The sequence below is a fragment of the Ostrinia nubilalis genome, chromosome 30 (assembly GCF_963855985.1).
Source record: "Ostrinia nubilalis chromosome 30, ilOstNubi1.1, whole genome shotgun sequence".
Classification (NCBI taxonomy): Eukaryota; Metazoa; Arthropoda; class Insecta; order Lepidoptera; family Crambidae; genus Ostrinia; species Ostrinia nubilalis.
The window spans coordinates 4,803,523-4,824,735 of record NC_087117.1 but is presented as its reverse complement, the minus strand read 5'-3'; the positions used below and the strand labels follow the sequence as shown (position 1 = coordinate 4,824,735).

The following is a 21,213-nucleotide window of genomic DNA, read 5'->3' as shown; positions in this document are numbered from 1 at the left end:
TTCTTCTTGCTAAAGAATTGAAATATGACCACTTACGAATGCAGGTATTTTTCATGTTTGTAACCTTTATTTTATAACATTGTTACTTTGTAAAGTGTAGGGAAACTTCTATTTATCTATACTAGATAGAATAGTTACGAAATCAGGAAAATCACTGATTTACAATCTTAAATCTTCTGTAGCTTTTAATCCCTTACCAACACGATAACTAATACCTTCATTAGGTCAGTCACTCGGTGGACCGATGATCTATTGAAGGTCGCTGGAAGTACCTAGATAAGATTTTTAAATACATGGGGAGGCCTTTGTCTAACTGTGGACATTAGGACGAAGAAAGGTGATATTATTATTATGAAGCATAGAATTCTTGGAATATTTCAGTTACTCATGACAAGACATGTCAATGTGTAATCAATACTGAATTAATCACACAACGAATAATCTGTGCCTCAGAATAGAGCCCCGCGGTACGCCAGTGCGCAAACTGACGCGCTCTTATCATTGTTATCAGCGAACGTTATATCACCTTTACGCTGAATTTCGAAACTGATAAGATATGCGATATACCATTAATACAAGAGTTTTTAAATATCTGGATATAGAGCAACAGTATCGAACGCCTTAGCCTGTTCGGATTTGGCGCGGAATCCCACCGGTTGTGTTTTAAGTGCTATTTTAATGATCTGAGTGATTTGAGTGCCAAAATGGGATATAAGGGATTGTTTTTTGTTTTTCTCGCAATTGGATTAAGCAGTGCGCAAATAAGTAAGTTTTTTTGGATTGTTATGTAATTTTATCGATAGGCGTGGCGGTTATGAGTCATCGGGCGTTAAAGTAACGACCATTTTGACCGGTTTCGATGTCTTTTTCACCGGTTGAATGAAAGACAAGACATACGCCCGTATTCACAAACGACGCTTGCTTAAGTGAAGCAGCAAATCGAACGCACAGTGTTGAATAGAGCTCTGTGATTGGTTCGTGTGTCACCCTGTGCGTCCACGCGCACTGTGAGACCTCATAGTAATGTTTGTGAATATGAGCGATATATTACCATGGTGATTCAAGTCTTTACTCTTTGATTGAATGAAATAGATCATTGTAAATTTTGGAGGTTTGGAAGATGTTATCTGCATAACGGTTTCGCTATAGTCTCTTTTACGTGTAGCATAATTTCAAGGTGAGTACCTAAGTGAGAGTGAATAGCAGAGCGAAATATTTGTCTTTTTATCATAAAGTAAACTAACTTTTCATGAAGCTTCGAATGAAAAGCAAAAATGGGACAATTTTAACAGGGTACCTAATAAAATGATCAACAAAAGCCCGGGCCAACTTTCGTTGTTTGAATTAAAGGGGCCAGAAAGATTCGTCTAAATATTGAAATTCAAGCAATCAAAAGCCGCAAACTATGCTTGAAACTGAATTGAGTTTTGAGCCTTTCAAAATTGAGCGTGCTACCCACGTTAAAGCTTGCACTTAGTGACAAGATGGTGGATAAAGTACTCAATAAATCGATAGAGGTCGGTTAGCGTCATGCTGACACGATACATTTACGCGCTGCAAGCGTGGTTACCCACATTTGTATGAAAAATCTTTCTCATGATGCTCTTCTACGATTAACAAATTTTACATTAAACGATTTCCCGATCAAGCTTTGTTATTGTAAGCAATAAAAATATATGGCACGTGCCACTTTTGGATAAAATTAAAAATGCAAATTCAATAATGTTAGTTGTCACAATTTGTAAATAACTACAACCTTAGAGTGTCAGTCATCTTTATCACCGCTTTTCTAGCTAGCATTTCTTGCATAACCTTTCGTAATTTGTGTTTTTAATACTTTTACAATAGGCTGAAAAGAAAGACTACTGAGTTCCTTATAAATGATACTTTTCTCAAGTTGAGTTGACTTCTTCTTAAGTGATGATCAAATTAACAGTCCTATGTGTCCTGAAAGGCTCCTTAACAAAAATAATTTGAATATTGAATAAAACTTACAAGTTAATACCAATGCTATCTGACAACTAACAATCCACCTCGGCTTAACCTATGAATGCTTAACTACTCGTAAGCACAAAATATCGTAAGTCAGACTAATCTGTTTGTTTGGTTGAACGTGTTAATCTCAGGAACTACTGGCACAGAATAAGTAATAGTATCTACCTACTGGGCCAATTTGAAAAAATATTTTTGTGTTGGATAGCCCATTTAACGAACATTACTCTGCAACTAATAGGGGCGGAGAAGTAAAAAAAATGTTGCAAAAACGGAAATAGGAAACGGGAAATAAGTATTCTAACTATAGCACGCGTACGAAATCGCGGGAATAGCTATACAGGGTGGAATTTTGTAATGCCACCTGGAGGTAAAGTACCTACTCTTAATACTGAACATAGAAAATTTTACTCAAAGTAAACATTCCTTTAATTTTGAAAAGAAATAAAACTGCCTTCAAAGATTTCGAATAAATTGCTTGCTACACCCGGGAATCGAACCAACTAAAATCTGTTAAAAATTACACCCTGTATTTTATTGCATCGATCGTTAGGGTTAAGTATAAGGATGAAATCTCTCGAACAAACTTGTTAAATAAAATGAAAGGAAAACCATGAAATCTTAAATTATTTTAATTATTTACCGAAAATTGTATGTATGGTATGGTAGTGACTTTTTGAAAAATTTTCGGAAATCTTTGAATGCAGTTATCTTTCTTTTCAAAAATAAAGGAATGTTTTCTTTGATTAAAATTTTCTATCCACAGTATTAAGAGTAGGGGAGACCGGGGATAGTTGACTAATTTTTTACTAAATCATACATATTTTTTGTGTTTTCATCCATACAGACAAATAAATCGCATTAATGGATAGAAGAACTATTAAACTAATAAAAAACAACAAAACATAGTTCATTATTAAATATCATCATCATATTTAAATGCATTTTATAGAACATCAACTCTTAGTCAATCTACCCCTGTTCCGGGGTAGATTGACTATATGCCCGGGGTAAGTAGACCTACGTATCAATAAGCAAGAAATTATGAGAAGAGTCAAGTAATAAAACACTATTTTCAATTTAATTGAATTCTTTATTCAAAAACAATTATAATTAGGTACAGACATCTTTAATAAGTCTTTAAAAAAACTATCAACTCTTAGTATTTAAACTTTTTAAACTAAAATCTTCTTCAGTCTCATTTTAAATCACATATCAATCTTTGTATACAGGGTGTCCCAGATGGGTGAATCAAACTGATAGGGGAGGTAGCTCTACTAATGTACTATCGCTAAATAATATGAAAAAAAAAAATAAAGCGCATAAGGACATAAAATTTTTTTTTTTAATGTGAAAATAAATCAGCTTTGCCTAAGTATTTGGCTATAATTGATGTGTTTGGAGTTTATTTGTACTTTTTTCTTACTAATATTAATTGTACATGATCGCTTCGTTTATCTGTAAACAAACTTTCGAAAATAATGACTAGATTTCGAGTTGAGAGCACTTTACTATAAAAAAAATTCATTTTTTTTTGGCATAGTACATTAGTAGAGCTACTTCCCCTAGAAGTTTGATTCACCCATTCTGTGACACCCTGTATAGTATAGTACTTTTACGTTTCCAAGTATTTCTTCTATTATCTAAACGTGGTGCCGCTTTAGGAAAGGGTCTTATTTCTTCATCGTTCAGTCGTTCGTTTTTATGTAGATCCTCATCGTGCTGTAGCAATAAAAAGAATGTATGTATTAAGAATCGAATAAATAGATAATTTGAAAGATATTTTAAACTCGAAATGTTATTGGGGTTGGTTGGTTCAACCAGCCCCGAAAGAAATTAGTCTACCAACCCCAAACGACATTTTAAGTTTCGATGGCATGGATAACCTACACACTGCCACCTATTAAAGAAATAACACAAGAAATAATATCAATATGGACTCATAAAACACTCTGACTAATAGGCAAACGGTTAACATAAAATGTGTAGGTACCAAATCAAAAAATATGCAACAAGAAAATATTACTTACATGATATGAAAACAAATCACGGGTCACTACTCGAAAACGGCGTGTGCCGGCGACGCGGCGCTACCGACGAATGAGCGGGGGGCGGAAAGTGATGCGCGGCTGCGCTGGGATGACGCAATACTCAAACCGTTGGCGAGTTTTTGGCGGTTAGTCTACCTACCCCTATATGCAACCATCCCCGGTCTCCCCTACTTTCCCTCCAGGTGGCATTATAAAATTCCACTCTGTATAGTTGAAATAGATCCTACAACTTGATTGAAAAATATTTTAAAGACTCTTTTGCCACCTCAGCTTATAAGTAACCTAATTGTTTGTAAGACTAATACAAATATAATGCATTATTAGGAAAGTGATTCAAACGGCTCACCTTCTGCTATCTTATCGATAAGTGTTTGATAAGTGGTCTGTATATTTAGAGATACCGTTTCAAAGTCATATGACATTGTATGAAGAAAACTTCAGTATAAATAAAGGCTTAACACTATTTTTGTAGTGTGTAAATTATGTTAAAAATAGAATAACTACCTAATTCGTTTTAAAATATTGAAGCTATGAATACACCATGTACTTAGGACTTAGGTAGGATCGTTTCATCCAAGAAGACGCGCCCCACCATTCTTCCGCTAGTGTTTGAGTGTTATCGGTACATGCTAAATTATCCATGAGTGCACACGCACACTACAATAATGACGCTCGGAATTCGGATTGCTCGGATCAAACTCTCGATACCCTCGATCAAAAATTGGTGGGGCGCGTCTTCGTGGATGATCGATCATAGCTAGATAAGCTGCGCCCGCGACTTCTACACGCGAAAATAGTTTGAATATTTTTTTCTGTTTAATTTTGCAACATTTTTCATTTGATGCTCTGTTCTTATTGGTCGACTGGCCGTAGCTTTATGTAGCCTTATGCAATTACCTGAACCTGAAAGTAGGCTTTAAATAGACTTTTTCACCATTGACCCCATGTCTGGTGATACTTTTTAATAAAAATTATGCTAGAAAACGTCCAAACGTGAGTGATAAAGGTGACTCAATTTCTTCCGCCATTTCTTCTCACCATCAGCCGTTAATGTTGTCCCGAAACGGTGGTATGACTTACAAGCTGGAATTTGGGTTGCGTACAAGTGTCCTGGAAAGGGCCTATAATTACAAACATTACTATGAGGTCTCACAGTGTGCGTGGACGCACAGGGTCATACCATACACGAACCACAGAGCTCTTCAACGCTGTGCGTTCGATTTGCTGCTTCACTTACTTATGCAAGCATCATTTGTGAATACCTACGGGCGTAAGTATCTACCGAATAAAGTAATGAATTTGAAAAAGTATTATAACTAAGTAATTCCTTTGATTGCGGGTCCAATGACAGTTTAACTTTCTCCCGGGACAAACTTGACCTTTATTGGTTAGGTTTTTATGGCGGTCAAGCTGTAGATCCTGGCTACACAGGATTTGCAGCGGTGGGAATAGTTTCGAAGTAATTCCTTCACAGATTTCCCAAATAAGTGCCACTTGTGGTCTAAAATTCATAAGTGCCACTTGTGGTCTAAACTGAATAAATATTTTTGATTTTGAATAATTCATGTTTTATTCTGCATTGTCCCAGGCAAAGTTTGCGTGCCGACATCAGACTCGATACGCTGTCAGAACCTGGACAAGGATGGCAGCCAAGTCTCCTGTGAATCCGTCTCCACAAGGTAAACCATCTTCCCGAAGGTGTCGTAAAAGGCGACTTAAGGTTCGGTCAAACCAACGCGATCACATGCGATCAGCCGTGCAGCGATGGCGATCAGACTCAAATGCATTGATCGCCATCGCTGCGCGCCGGCTGATCGCGTGTGATCGCGTTGGTTTGTCTGAACCTTCAGGGACTACACATCAAACGAATTATCGAAAACAATTTTCAAAATGAAATAATTTTTAAAATTCTAGAATAGTAGGTGGATAGGTATAGGATGGAAAACCGTATGAATATTTGTTTGGTTAGGGCGTGGTTAGGGGACAATGCCCGTTTTCACCATCAATCCCTAATTTTTTAGTGACCCCAATGTAAACAAATTCCTGTTATTTGTTAAACCATAGGGGTCACTTAAAAATTTGGGATTGATAGTGAAAACGGGCATTAGTTTATCAGATCAGCCACAATAGTGCAATAAAACGTAAGATAAAAACAATATTCTTCCAGATTTTCAATCAGTTCAATCTTCAATGTCTTCCAGAGTGGAGTGCGCAGCCAGGCTGGTGCGAGGGGCGGCCGACTTCGGAGTGTTCTCTGACGAGGAACTGCTCCTCTTGGCGCAGCAGTCCAACGACCTTCGGGTGGTGGCCACCGTCAGAGACGTGAACAGACAGGGTGAGTTTCATAAGACTTAAATCTGACGGATATTCGTACATATCGGTCAGCATCGCTGTGACGGATTTTTCTACCCTGCCCAGCATATACATATGTATAGGAAAACCAAGATGGTGAAAATTGGACCTTGGTCCCCGAGCACACTACCCGCTCGGAAGGAAGCACTAACACCTTAGCTTCCTTATTGTGGTTGAGCATCATATGGGAACATTGGTGACCCCGATGTGATGTAAGACGCAACCTCCATCACCACCATCTTCGGCATCAGCCTCCGCCATCCTTACTTAGTGGTCCTGACTGCTGAAAGAAGATACACTTAAGAATACCTTAGGGTGACGGCACCAATCATGGACATGTTAAGCGCACTAAATTAGAATTTTGTTTCAAAATGTGATGTTTTTTGACTATACAAAAATGGTGATTTTTTTTTCGGCACTTAAATAGATGAGGAACATTTAAATAAAACTAATAATCCTGTATGTTTAATATAAAATTAATTAAAAATACATAAATTGAAATTTACGAAATCACCATTGATGGACATCAAAACTTCAGTAATGGACACCCAGTTATGGACATGGACCCAATTATGAACATCCATTAATGGACACTTTTATATTGAACACATAAATGAAACAAATGATGCCTCAAATCAACTTTTATTCATGCTATTTGAACTTTCAACATGATCAGTCTTAGATTTCCAAGTTATAAGTACTTACTATCAGAATTTCAATCATTTATAAAGTTATTTATTTTATTTAACATTAATTGAGGCTTTGCCTCTTTGCCAGTAACTGCAGCTTAGAATTGGTAACATAATATAAATACATAACTGAGATCTATCAGGTAAGAAATTAGAATCTTAGCAATACAAATTTACAAATCTAGAGCCACTTTCAGCTTTGTTGTTAACGAAGTGTCGAATGGCGCGCCCGGAACTTGACTTGACGCAGACTTCGGCATTACTGGTGAGACTGACAAGATATTTATGTTAACGAACACCCATAAAACACAATTAAAATTTAAAAAAAAACGATCAAAAAAGTACTTTTTTTCCTAGTACAACTATGACTAAAAAAGCATTTATTCTTCAATGTAGAAAGATTATACAGTGTGTGGTTTTGTAAAACAACACCCATCTCAGTAGACATGAAAGTAATTACAAGAAAAATATAAATAAAATTTTATTTAATCTATTACTTTACTAGTAAAAAACCTTGTTCAAACATCTCCTAAACTTTCAAAACGGTGCTTGTTACCACCCGCGTACCCCGCTACACTACCGAGCATATGTGATTTTACCAGAATGTCCTCTTCCTCTGCCGTGAGGATAGTATAGAGGCCCCATTCAAACTGCCGGACTTTTTTGCCTGTCACCTTGTTGTGCAAGGTTATTCGAGGAACCCCAAACCGGAGGGCAGCTGTGCTTATCTTTTCTCCCATCCTTACATCCAATGCTCTCCCCATTTGTTCGGGGTGTAATTTTTCTTTGGTGCCATCTTAAGAAAAAACAAAGAACCCAATCATGGACAACTAATAATACCCAGTTATGGACATCGTCCATTATTGGAAAATAAAGAGTTATCACAAAATCAACTCAACTGAAATGTTTAGTGCGTCAAATTAAATAATTAAATACAATAAACTAAAAAAGTAATAAAAGCCTTAAGCATGGACACTTGTCCATTACTGGATTTCATAAAATTTCGAATCCAGTAATGAACAAACCCCACAAAAAACTTATGGCTGTGATTGGACATTTACAACTTAGCTCAATTTACTTGCTATTTATTATCATTCAGTAAAAATAACATCAAATCTCATTATAACACAACACAAGATAACACCATGCACAAAATTAAATATGTACTCACTTCCTAAACGATTTCAATAGTATAAACGGATTTTCATGACCACCGCGCGCAACGAGATTTCACTTCGCAGCTATCTTAAAACAAAGTGGCCGATTTTGGTGACGTGTGTCAAAATGATAGCCCAAACGTCTATTGATTGTGATTTTAAAGTGCCATTATAATCGCAAACCAGTCGAAAAGTGGTCGAAAAGCCCCTTTTTTGTATGGAATTTGACGGATTCGATTTTCGATTCGATCAAAAAGTGCGTTTTGTCTAGGGGGGCAGTTCAAAATGTTGCGACAGTTGCTTAATAAATTCGATCAGCGAAAAAAATGTCCATAATTGGTGCCGTGTCCATTACTGGTGCCGTCACCCTACCTACTTATTCAACTAATTTCACAATGAATTTGTTTCAGAGCCATACTCCTTTGAAGCTGTAGTAGTGGTGCCCAACAACCACACGAACGGTTTCGCTGGTCTGCGGAACGGTCGCTACTGCCACCCTGGTTTCGGAGTGGCTGACATCCGCTGGTCTCCGCGAGTGTTGAGGGCCATGGAAGTCGCTGTGAGTATCGTTCGTTCGTTCGTTTCAGCCAAATTCCACAATGGCAGGTTGGTGGTGGCCTGAATCCACCTTATGGGTGGACGTCCTACGCGGTTTCCACTCCAGAACCTTGCTGCCCCATTGGCCGTCAGTTCTGTGTACTATGTGGCCTGCCCATTGCCACTTCAGCTTGCTAATCCGTCGGGCTATGTCAGCGACTTTAGTTCGTTTATGTATCTCCTCATTTCTGATTCGATCTCGTAAATAAACACCAAGCATCATCAGAGAGATCAAGCTCGCTTAACTCCCTTGCTCATGTATTTGCGCTTCCTTCACCAGGCCGCCCGCACCGACCGCTGCGAAGGGGATGTGGGCTCCAGAACAGCTGAGGAGATGGAGGTGACCACCCTCAGCAACTTCTTCTCCGAAGCCTGCCGCCCAGGACCCTGGAGCGCCAATGCTACCCTCGATGCGAACCTTAGTAAGTTTCTGCAAATATTTTTTTAGTACTTTCTTCGTCCTCAGCGTAGAACAGGGGTGAGAGAAACCTTTTGAGATGGAAGAGCCATCAAATGAGAGCCAGTAAACGAAAATTTTCCAGTTTTTAAAGAGACAATGTAACTACACCCGTTTTATATGCTTTGATCAACTCTGAGGATTAAAAATAAATGATTTTAAGAATTTTAAAAAGAATGAAAAGCAACTGGAAAGCTCGAACCTATCACATCGAAAAAGCCGCTGGCACTAATAAGACTGCAAAATCCTTTAATGTAGAAATTTGTTGTTAAGTAGGTACCTACTGAAAATATTCACCGAAAATTTTTGAATAAGAATAAGAAAAACTTTATTTGACACAAAAGAAAACAAAAAAACAGAACAAATTTCGTTTAAATTGGACTTAATACCATAATAATAAGATGCCACAGCCGTTGTCTGTAGGCAATAGGTAGGTATAATATTCGTAGCTACAACTAGCTCTAAGTTGTCTGGAAGAGACAGCTTTAAATGGCGATAAGACTGCCTAACTTGTGCTGTATCTTTTGCATATTCTTTCTTATTCTTTTCTTGTGTGGCTTAGGTGCAATAAAGTGTGTTCTATCGACTACAACAGTTTATTCTTTACAGAGAGCCGTTTCCCCAACCTTTGCGCTATGTGCTCCGCTCCCGGCGTTTGCGCAGGCTACGACACTAGCGCCGCCGTCAGCGTGGCAGGCGTGTTAAACAGCAACAGGCACATCCAGGCGCTAGACTGCCTTACCACCAACGGAACAGTGGCGTTTGTCGCTTGGCAGCACGTCAGGGAGTTCTTTACCGTAAGTATATCATGACTTTTCATTGTAAAACCTGATCAAGCTAACTGCGAACCTTGCTGAAATGCGCACAGCTTCGTCCTTACAGTGTCGATGTGACGTCACGGCTGTTAAGTGTGCAGTAATTTCACCGGGTTGTAGGTCCCAATACCCCCAATATAGCTTGCCCTACCATCACTTCGGCACAACATACGAGTATCTTGAGCTTCTTTCTTTTCAGTCAAATGACGTTCACTGCTGGACAAAGCTTCCCCAACGATTTCTATAACGACCGGTCCTGCGCTGCCTGCATCCAGGAAGTACCCGCGACCTTCACCAGATCGTCGGTCCGCCTAGTGGGGGGGCTGCCCACACTATCTTCTGGTTCGTGGTCGCCACTCGAGAACTATCCTGCCCCAGCGGCCATCAGCTCTGCAAGCTATGCGCCCCGCCCACTGCTTGATTTTAGCGATTCTGCGGGCTATGTCAGTCACTTTGGTTCTCCTACGGCTCTCATTTCTGATTCGATCACGCAGGGAAACTCCGAGCATGAAGAAATGATAATAATCAAAGAATTTGTTCCAGTTGCGCAGTCCCCAGTTCGCAGCTACCCACAGCATTCTCTGTGAAGACGGCTCCCTCGTCCCCCTCACCACAGAGGCTCTGAACACCCCTCTGTCGCCTTGTTCTTTGGTGAAGCAGCCGTGGAGTGCCGTCGTTGCTAGAAGGTAAGAGTTTGGCCAATTTTTTCTAGCAAGAGGCTTCATTTTCAGCCATAGGGCCACTGCTGAACATAGGCCTCCCCCAATGATTTCTACAATGGCCGGTTGGTGGCGGCCTGCATCCAGCGCCTTCCCGCTACCTTTGTGAGGTCGTCGGTCCACCTTGTGGGTGGACGTCCTACGCTACGATTTCGGCACGATGCCTCCACTCCAGAACCTTGCTGCCCCATCGGCCGTCAGTTCTGCGTACTACAAGAGGCTTGCCAAGACATTATTACATTCGTTAACTCACTGAAAATATATCGTTCAGTAGTTTGGCTTTTAAAATGCCGATTATGTATACGGCCCATAAAATCTTTGTTGTGTGTGAAAAAGGTTACAAGAGTTCTTATAACCCTTAAACTGCGGAATATAAAAACTGTCAATCTAAGGCAACATAATAATATGTCTGGCTACGCAGTCGAGGGTATAATTAAAAGGCATCTCTTAGCTCTACCTTTTCAGGCCTATGTTTTATAAAAACATAATTTTATTCCTACAGCGCCGTAGCAGAGAGCGTAGCGAGCAACCTTCGCACGTGGTGGCCTACAGGCGCGGACTTCGGCGCCAGCTCGTGGCAGACCAACTTGTTCGCAGTCCTGGCCGGGGGCGCCAACTGGAACTTGGTGCACGAAACCAACCTGGTCTCGCCCGCCAACTACACTGGAGCAAGTGAGTTTAAAGCCAGTCAATAGCAAACTCCAAAAATGGTGGTACCTACATCCCATTTAAATTTAAAGTTTACTTTGAAATCCAAAAAATTCATTGACATCCATACCCAAAATTCTGGGAGTTCAATTAACTGCAAACCTTTAGTGATAATTAATATTATGGTTTACTAAAAGCAAGAAATAAATAAGTTTTAACAATGCCTAGTAACTTGATGAATTCTTTTTTAAAAGTTTTTAAGATAAAACGTTATCGCGCACCCCTGGATTTCCCGTGAGCATTGGTGCCCAAAGGCTGGTTACATAGCCTGGAACCTGGATCGCACTTCAAATTAAATTATTTTATAGTAAGTATGCAGGCACTTTTAATGCACACTTACTTGCATCTACACGTCCCAATATAAATGTAGCTTGTCTTACCACCACTTCAGGGCAACAATTCCTAGTGCTGAGACGAAGTGGCGAAAGAAACTCAGTCAACTTTTTAACCTCCACAGAAATAGTTACCATATTTGTTACTATCGGCCACTAAGACTCATTTCAATTTGATCCTCATCAAATGGTGATTCTTTGTAAGAGAACGAGACGACAAGACCGGAAATATATTATAGCTGGAACTGGATCTGAGCTGGATCGAATAAATTATATTAATTAATACCAATTTTGTATCTCCCTCCAGTCCGCAACATTCCCAGCATCGACTCCGCTCCGTCCTGCCTGCCAGCCCGTCGCTGGTGCACCGTCTCCACCCTAGAACAGACCAAGTGCACCTGGGTGCGGAACGCAGCTCATTCCCTGGGCATCCAGCCCCCCATATCTTGCCAGCAACGAGCGAGCGTGTTCGACTGTTTGGACGACATCAGGGAATCACGATCTGACTTCTTTTCGGTGGATTCTCACTACGGATATATTGCTAGACGGTAAGAGTAATTTTAACTAGTATTAGAGACAGTGTAGACCTGGTGAGGCTAGGCGAAGAGACAAAGAAGAGAGTAATCTGAACAAAACCTTAATGTTGTTGTTGTCATACGATTGGAAATGACATGCTAAAGCTAAATATTAGCAGACGGCACCCAAGCGCCGTTAAGCTGCTACGAGAGCGTGGGACTTACTTCTGGTGGCTCCATATGGCGCTTGACGGCTCCGCCTGGTGACATGAGCCTTCAAACACTAGCACTCATAACGGACACTTGGATTGGAATCTCATGCTTTTCGACTTGAACCACGCTTCGATCTCCTCGCCATGTCTGTGCTAGCCTTTACTGATACCATAGTACTGGACTAGGACTACACAATAATAGTACTATGTAGTCTCCTTGGAAGAAAACAAGTGCACCTGGGTGCGCAACGCAGCGCACTCGATTGACTTAAGTCTGTTATATTAATATGTATTCTTATGTTATTTATTTTATCTAATCCTCTGTAAGTATACCTATTAACTAAACCGTCATATTTTTTGCACCACCTTAGTCTCTCTAATTTACCTGTGGACCCTGTGGTTGACTGGCAGAGAATGCCATCTGGCATTAAGTCCGCCACTGTACAGTTTTATGTGCAAAAGTATAAATAAATAAATTAGTCAGAGATCAGATAGTTTTCGACTTAGCTCCTTCAACTTGACTTCCAGAGGAGGCAGCTATGCCCATGCCTTGTGGGACATATCATAATTATTTCTCTGTGCAGTAATGTTTTAAGCAAATATTCCTCCACCAGCCACTACAACCTGTCCCCCGTCAAGCTGGTCCAGAACAGCCGCGGCGCGTCATCCCGGGTGGCCACCCTCATCAAGTCGTCCGCCGCAGAGAACATCACCCGCTTCGAGAACTTGAGGGATAGAGTCGCTTGCTTCCCGGAATACGGCAGCATTGGTGAGAGATTCCTCTGTTATCTTTAAAGTAGTACTTAACAGAGTACCTAAATACAAATGAGTAGGTTATCTTCATAGAAACGCACCGAGCGCGGTTTGTATGTGAGCGCGCCAATATACTGACAAAATTCGGCGCAACCACGACTGGCTCCCCGCTAAATTTTGTCAGTTTGTGCGTGCGCGCCGTATACGTATTGGCGCGCTCACATACAAACCACGCCCGGTGCGTTTCTATGAAGATAACCTACTCATTTGTATTTACTCTGGTAGTACTCTCTCTTTTCTCTCGCACTCACACTGGTTATGGGTGACGTGATATCACACAGAGGCAGGCATAGCTTTGTATAATACCTATACGTAATAATCATCATCTCTGTTTCAAAAATTACCAAAATTACAATTAGCGCCATCGACGGACCAGGAAAGGACTTGCCAGTGGCGCCAACCGCCATTACTTAATAGGGTTGTTGACGCTTTTGCGAATGCATATTTATGATGACCCATGATGGTGTGCCACAGAAACCACCACTGGAGTGACGCAATCAGGTCATTTAGTTTCCACAGCAGGAGACGATGAACCCTTTCTAATTTACCAGAGACTCAAGAACGTAGCACAAATAACAACCCGGAAAGGGATCGTAACCGTATCAACTCGAGGCGGTCAGTAGGTATTCTTTTGTTGTAGTCACCAATTGGTGCCATTCTTAGCCACTAACAAGTGACTTGACAGTGGCGCCAACTAGCTAGTTTACGGTAGCACTTATTTCGGTGGCCCGCCTCGTTGCCTATAAAAAACAATACCGCGATGTAAATGCGTACAGCGCCATCTCGTACTAACCTTCAGAACTACATACTCTTAACCTCCGCAGCGTACGTGGCGTTCCTCCGAGCGGCCCAAGACCGCGGCGTCATCAGCTCCACGCAGTGCAACTACCAGCGCGCGGTCGGAGAGTTCTTCAGCGGCGCGTGCGCACCGGGCGCGCTGCACCACTCGCACACCATCTCCGACGCTTCGGACGTAAGTGGAGAGGGACAGAAGATAGACTTTATAGGGAGACAGACAGAGAGAGACAAAAGATAGACTTGATAAGGAGACAGACAGAGAGAACACAGTCATCAGCGAGCATATCATCTCCATCGCACACTGTGCAACTTTCAGCTTCTTGAAGGTCTTTAGTGAGAGGCCACGTAAGAAACTAGGGAGACAGACAGAGAAAGCAGAGTCATCAGTTCTACCCAGTACAACTACCAGCGGTGGGAGTGGCTCTGACGTAAGTGGAAAGAGAGACAAAAAGGTAGACTTAGTAAGGAGAGAGACAGAGACAACAGTCATCAGCTCCACCCAGTGCAACTACCAGCGGTGGGAGTCACTCTGACGTAAGTATCGAGAGAGAAAGACAAAACATAGACTTTATGAGGAGACAGACAGAGACAACAGTCATCAGCTCCACGCAGTGCAACTACCAGCGCGCGGTCGGAGAGTTCTTCAGCGGCGCGTGCGCACCGGGCGCGCTGCACCACTCGCACACCATCTCCGACGCTTCGGACGTAAGTGGAGAGAGGGAGAGAGAAAGAGAGAGAGAGGGAGAGAGAGAGAAAGAGGGAGAGAGACAAAAGATAGACTTTATAAGGTGACAGAAAGAGAAAGCAGAGTCATCAGCTCGTCGCAGAGTAACTACCAGCGCGCGGTAGGAGTGGCTCTGAGGTAAGTAGAAAGAGAGACAAAAAATGTGCTCTATGATGAGACAGAGAGAGAGTATAGACATCAGCTCGCTGCAGGGAAACTACAAGCGCGCGGTAGGAGTGGCTCTGAGGTCATCAGCGAGCATAGCCCTTTCCATAGCACGCTGTGCAACATTCAGCTTCTTAATAAGGTCTTTAATGACAGGCCACGAAAGAAATACTTTAGTTGATATCAGCTCGACCACAATCTCTACGAAGTAAGTATAGAGAGAGACAGAACATGTACTTTATAAGGAGACAGACAGAGAGAACAGTCATCAGCTCGTCGCAGTGCAACTACCAGCGCGCGGTCGGAGAGTTCTTCAGCGGCGCGTGCGCACCGGGCGAGCTGCACCACTCACACACCATCTCCGACGCTTCGGACGTAAGTTAAACAAGAGTTTTCTCTTGAAGGTGATGATCAGGCCGAAGGTGGAAGCGTGCTTCACCCGGAATCCTCAACCACAGAGGAACTTTAACACGTTTGTATGTAATTACGCATGGCTTTGAAACGTCAAGGAAGAAACAGGACTAACTATTCTCACTTAGTACTTACCTCTCGTTCCCACCGCTATAACATGATACTTTTGGCGACCTGCTTTTGCTAAGTGAAGTCAGTCTTCAGACATAAACCCTATCGAATTCTTCGAGTGAAGATTTATTTAGGTCATTGAGGTAGAAATACTTTGATACAAACAAGAGTTTATCCACTCAATACATTAATGTCTAATACTTGCCTAAGCGCTTTCCTATTCGCAGCATTAGGTACTGAAACTTATTAACTGACATTTTACTGTTAGGTTGGTGAAAAGAAACCACCTCGGCCATATTGCCACAAATCTAAAGAAAAGGGATGCCTCGTCAAACGTGGAAAGGTCAGTTTCCTTTACCACACAGTGGTTTTGTTTTTCGGATTTAAATGGTTTAGTCATGGAATATGAGTAGGTACATTTATGTGACACCCTGCAAAGTCATGGTAAAACATCAGAAGTCCTTCCTTTGACTTTGCCTTCCATTGACTCAAAATTTTTAATTAGGTAAGTAGCCCTCGAAAAGGAGGCTAACAATAGTGACATTCTTGCGCTGCTTCTTCTCAGCACTGGCCCATTTATTGTCCCGAAGCAGTGGTAGGGTTAATACTGGGACGTGTAAAAGTGCTTTTTAACCTTTGGCGTGCTATTGAGCCGCGCAAAACTGCACCCTCAACTGCTACGGTTTTCAAATGATGTTTCAAAATGACCAAAGTAGTCGTCTTAGATCTGAGACAAAGCAGTTGACAGAGGTTGCACAGATATATATGAGACAAAGTATAGAAGAGGTTAAAGTCTAAGTAGGTACTTATTTGCAAAAATAAATGAGTTAGTTTTTATGAGTTTTTTGAGGCTTGTGTTGGCGAGAATATTGGTCTTTATCTTTTTTCTTCATCGCGCTCGTCCTACTTATTTCCAAAAGCCGGGATTAAAACGCTTCTATGATTCTTTTTTGTAGTATTAAGTACCTACCTACGTGTAGGTACTTTTTAATGAGCGTTTTTTAACAAATCATTTGTTTTTTCAGCAATTCGACGCCACGACCCTGTGTACGGCTTGCAGACCCAACCTCAGCGTACTCAACGGAACTGACGTTTCCAACTGTGAGTATAATATCTAAAAGTACAAGTTCGAATCCGACTGACTACTTACACGCAGCAGCAGCAGACCACGCGTCTCATCCGCTTTCGAAGCGACATCGAAGTCGAACCTTAACTTCGAACTCCTTCTATGTTCTTCTGATTAATTTCGTTGCGGGTCTAATGACAGTTTAACTTTCCCCCTGGACAAACTTGACCTTCATTGCTTGGGTTTTTATGGCGGTCAAGCTGTAGATCCTGGCTACACAGGAGTTGCAGTGGTGGGAACGAGAGGTGGGACTGGGTTTCTATTGTATTTATATGAAATACGAGTAGCTTCAACGCGTCTGTAGCGAACGCTACATTAGTTTCCGTCGCGACGACACGTCGTCTACTGCTGTTGCTTGTAGTCAACTTCTGAGCTTCTATAGATCGTTTCATCCACGAAGACGCGCCCCACCAATTTTTGGTCGAAGGAAGCGCGGGGTGCGGGGAGTTTGATCCGAGCAATCCGAGCGGCATTATTATGTAGTGTGCGTGGATAATTTAGCGTGTACCGATAACACTCAAACATTAGCGGAAGAATGGTGGGGCGCGTCTTCGTTGATGAAACGAGAAACGATCTATGACTTGTTCTTACCGTATTACCTACCTATTATTTATGGATCGATGTTAAAAATGTTATTTATGGATCGATGTTAAAGGGAGTGAGGTAGGAGGTACTTAAGTAATTGCATTTTCTTCTTCCAGTCACCTGTGCCTTCAACTCCTCCAACCTGTTCTTCGGGAACCAAGGATCCGTCAGCTGTCTCGCCAGCGAGCACACAGATGTCGCTGTCGTCGAGTTGCAAAACATTGACGGTAAGCGTTATTATATTTTTAGCATTTTGAAGGATTGGATACATAAGGCAAAATAAAACTTACCAAATAATTTTAATTCATAATATACATAATGGATCCAGAAGTGCGATATTATTATAAAGTAAGCAATATGTTTTAAACGCCTCTGTGGTGTGGTATAAGCCTTAATAAGCCATAAGTGGTAGTCTTCAACTCAGAAGTCGCGGGTTCGATTACCCTTTGTCAGGGCCAGATCGTGAATTTGTGGGGCCCTGGGCTGAAACTTCTTATGACGTTGTCACGTAAAAATATCGTCCGTAAACCGACTTTACAGACTTTTTTTTTTTTTTCAAATTATGGCCTACTTTTTAGCGGGATCTGGGGGCCCCTTGTAACACCGGGGCCCTGGGCTGCAGCCCAATCAGCCCATAGGTAGATCCGGCCCTGCCCTTTGTGTTAAAAAAGTGGTTATTATAGTCACTAAATATGCTCATATCAAATTTCAATGGAATTGAGTCACAATTAGTTACCACCAAAGAAAGGGCAATTTCTTTTCGGTGATATGCCAAGTTTCCGTCTGCGGTTGAAAGAGTGGTTTAGGGTCACAAAAATATGCTTCATTTCTGAAAAAGTGCCTTCAAAGTCACAAAATTGAAATTCTTCTGTCACAGCACAACTGCGAGCTCTGAACATTGACGGCACCCGATTCCGAGCGTTGTGCTCCAACAACACCCTGGCGCTGTTCCCTGGTACCAACATCGATGATGGCTGCCTCATCGCGCACGTGGTTGACGCTGAAGTCCTCACGAGAAGGTAAGAACACCACTATAGCCATGGGCGTGCTCAGCTTCTGGTACGCCCATGATCATAGCAGCCCTCCTAAAACTGAAAGAATGAAATACAATCTTCAGGAGACTACGTCTATAAGTAAGACTTTTTAACAGGACTTTTTAAGTAAGACTTATTAACAGGACCAGAAAGCATTAGAAGAATGGACATAGACTTTGAACGTGGTTCGTGCGTAGACCTGTTATAGATCTACGAAGTTACCATCAGGTGATCCGTCTGCTCGTTTGCCTCCTGTCACATAAAAAAAACGATTTTTTACATAAGTACTTAATAGAGGCACACACCTATTATACTCAGGGTGGATGCTCAGGAAACCCAGATTCCCAGGATCTACGATTTACTGAACCAAGGTAGAAGTCTGGACCGACGACCTCATAAAGGTAGCAGGAAGGCGCTGAACGCAGGCCGCTACCAACCGGGCAACATGGAAAGCATTGGGGGAGGCCTATGTTCAGCAGTGGACGTCCTATGGCTGAGATGATGATGATGATGATGAAAGCAGACACTTGATGGCATCCTCCTTTCTAGCGTTTGAGATATTGTGAAAAAACAATCACTATGGTTTGGCATAGCCCTTGAATCTGCTTGGGCGTAAGTGCCTGATCAAGATCCTGGATTTAAAAGTACACGAAAAAGACTGACTTGACTTCTCTATTATGTAAGACCACAGAAAACGGTAGAAAGATGTAGCGCCCTTGTTAGATGCTTAGCGCGACCGCTCACTCGTTCCGCCCCTTGGCTAGCTCTAATATCAACAGAATCTAATGGTTCCCAAATTCTTTTCAGAAACGACCCAATCTTCAACAGCATCAACGTCTTCTTGGACGCGATCGACGAGCATTTCGGCTACAACGCTGTCTCTGAACAACTCATCAACATGCACATCTACGATCCCTTCGACGGGACCAGCGACCTTTTGTTCAAGGATTCCACCGTAGGCTTGACAGAACCTAACGTGTTCGTCTCCCATCAACCGGCTAGGAACTACATCAACTTATTCACCCATTTGGAGGCGTGCACCAGTGCAGCGACCACACCCACTCCTGGAATTATCCCGGGGGTGAATGGTTTGGCCAATAGGAATATAATGTCGGTCATGACCATGGCCGTTATGGGACTGATGGCCAGATTCGTGGTGTATTAGCGAGTTTAGAGTATGACCAACAGCACATCAAGAAAGCAATGTGGCATCTTACGGCCGGTTCACACATGTCTCCGTTTTACTGTTCCGTTTTATCGTGTACGTTTTTTTTCGTCGATGGCGTATGTAGTTGTACACATGACACAGTATTCTGTATACAGTAATACATACATCGACGAAAAAAAAACGTACACGATAAAACGGAACAGTAAAACGGAGACATGTGTGAACCGGCCGTTAAGTAGGTTGTATTTATAGCTCTAGCGCTTAAATCAGTACCAGGAGGATGGTTTTGAGACGTTAGCGAGACTTCAGATATGCTCTACTAGCTTTCCGCCCACGGCTTCGCCCGCGTGGAATTTTGTCTGTCACAGAAAAACTTTATCGCGCGCGTCCCTGTTTCAAAAACCGGGATAAAAACTATCCTATGTCCTTTCCCGGGACTCGAACTATCTCTATGCCAAATTTCATCAAAATCGGATCAGTGGTTTAGGCGTGAAAGCGAGACAGACAGACAGAGTTATTTTCGCATTTATAATATTAGTATAGATTTGTACGCTCTGTCACGTCCGCGTCATATTATGTCAATGTCACTCCTCCCGTGCTGCTCCCATGCCTCAGTTACTGAGTTGAGCGCTAGCTGACCCATAGCTAGAGACCCATAGGTGCCATTTTGGAACAAAAATTTAAAGTATGATGTGCTGTCACTGTAGGTACACAAAATAACTAATTTCTGCAATGGATTCTATTTATTCAGGCCCAAAGTCCATAATGGATTGATGCAATTTGACATTTGAGGTTGGTTAATATGGCCGCCAAATCGACGTACCACAGATTCTTTACCATAATGAACTTTCAACTTAATTTCTTAGTAAAACAGTCTAAATTGAGGAAATTAGTTATTTTGTGACTGTATTACCATCTAAAATATGGCTTTTTTCTTCATTGCCATATCTAAAGACGTTTCTGTGTCTTTTTAGTTATTTAATTATGAATGTAAATGTTTTTCAGTCCAGTAGTAATTCAGACAGGTTAAAAATAAGTATTACACCGATTAAATAGTGAAAGTACAAAATTACTATAAAGCACAGCCAGCTTCAAAAGAGACCCAAAGTGACCAAAAAGTTGATAATTGAGGGCTATCGTTTCAGCGCTCACCAGTTAGCGCCACTGTAGAGTAAGGTCCTGTCACTTGCTAGTAGCGAAGACAGTGGCACCAACTGGTGAGCGCGAAAGTGGTAGGAGGACTATCGCATTTGCACTCATCAAGATGGCGCCACTGTAGAGTAAGGTCCTGTCAATCGCCAGGGGTGCCAACTGTTAAGTATAAAAACGATAGCCCTCATTCAAAGACGTGTTGTGACCTTTTTGGCTACTTTGGGTGTCACGACCTTTTTGGCTACTTTGGGTGTCACGAACTATTTGGCGCTGACTGTACTAATATGAAAATAATGTTGTACTAGAAGGCCTTTTAATATTTAAGTAATAATGAAGTATATTGGACATTAGTGTATAAGTATTGTGTGAATTTGTGCAGGTAACAGTAGAGCATAAAGTTAAAATTTATATTTTTGTGACTTTAATAAATAAATACAGTTTCGTAATACGTCGTTTTATTTATTCGGATATTTCTACAGTTATTTAAGGAATTTGAATGAAAAATTGAGAAAATTACGCAAAATGTTGGA

At 41.5% G+C, this 21,213-nt stretch overlaps 1 protein-coding gene across 1 annotated transcript; it reads left to right on the top strand.

Moving 5' to 3' along the window:
• Positions 1–588: 588 nt before the first annotated feature.
• On the top strand, positions 589–19,626 carry LOC135085869 (transferrin-like). Its single transcript, XM_063980654.1, has 17 exons — positions 589–765; positions 5,632–5,722; positions 6,245–6,378; positions 8,652–8,800; positions 9,119–9,260; positions 9,905–10,092; positions 10,654–10,796; positions 11,332–11,501; positions 12,177–12,417; positions 13,211–13,365; positions 14,234–14,441; positions 14,786–14,912; positions 15,274–15,471; positions 16,644–16,719; positions 17,446–17,556; positions 18,207–18,348; positions 19,171–19,626. The coding sequence occupies exons 1-17, from the start codon at positions 705–707 to the stop codon at positions 19,526–19,528; spliced, it is 2,694 nt and encodes an 897-aa protein (XP_063836724.1). The 5' UTR covers positions 589–704; the 3' UTR covers positions 19,529–19,626.
• The last annotated feature ends 1,587 nt before the right edge of the window (positions 19,627–21,213 follow it).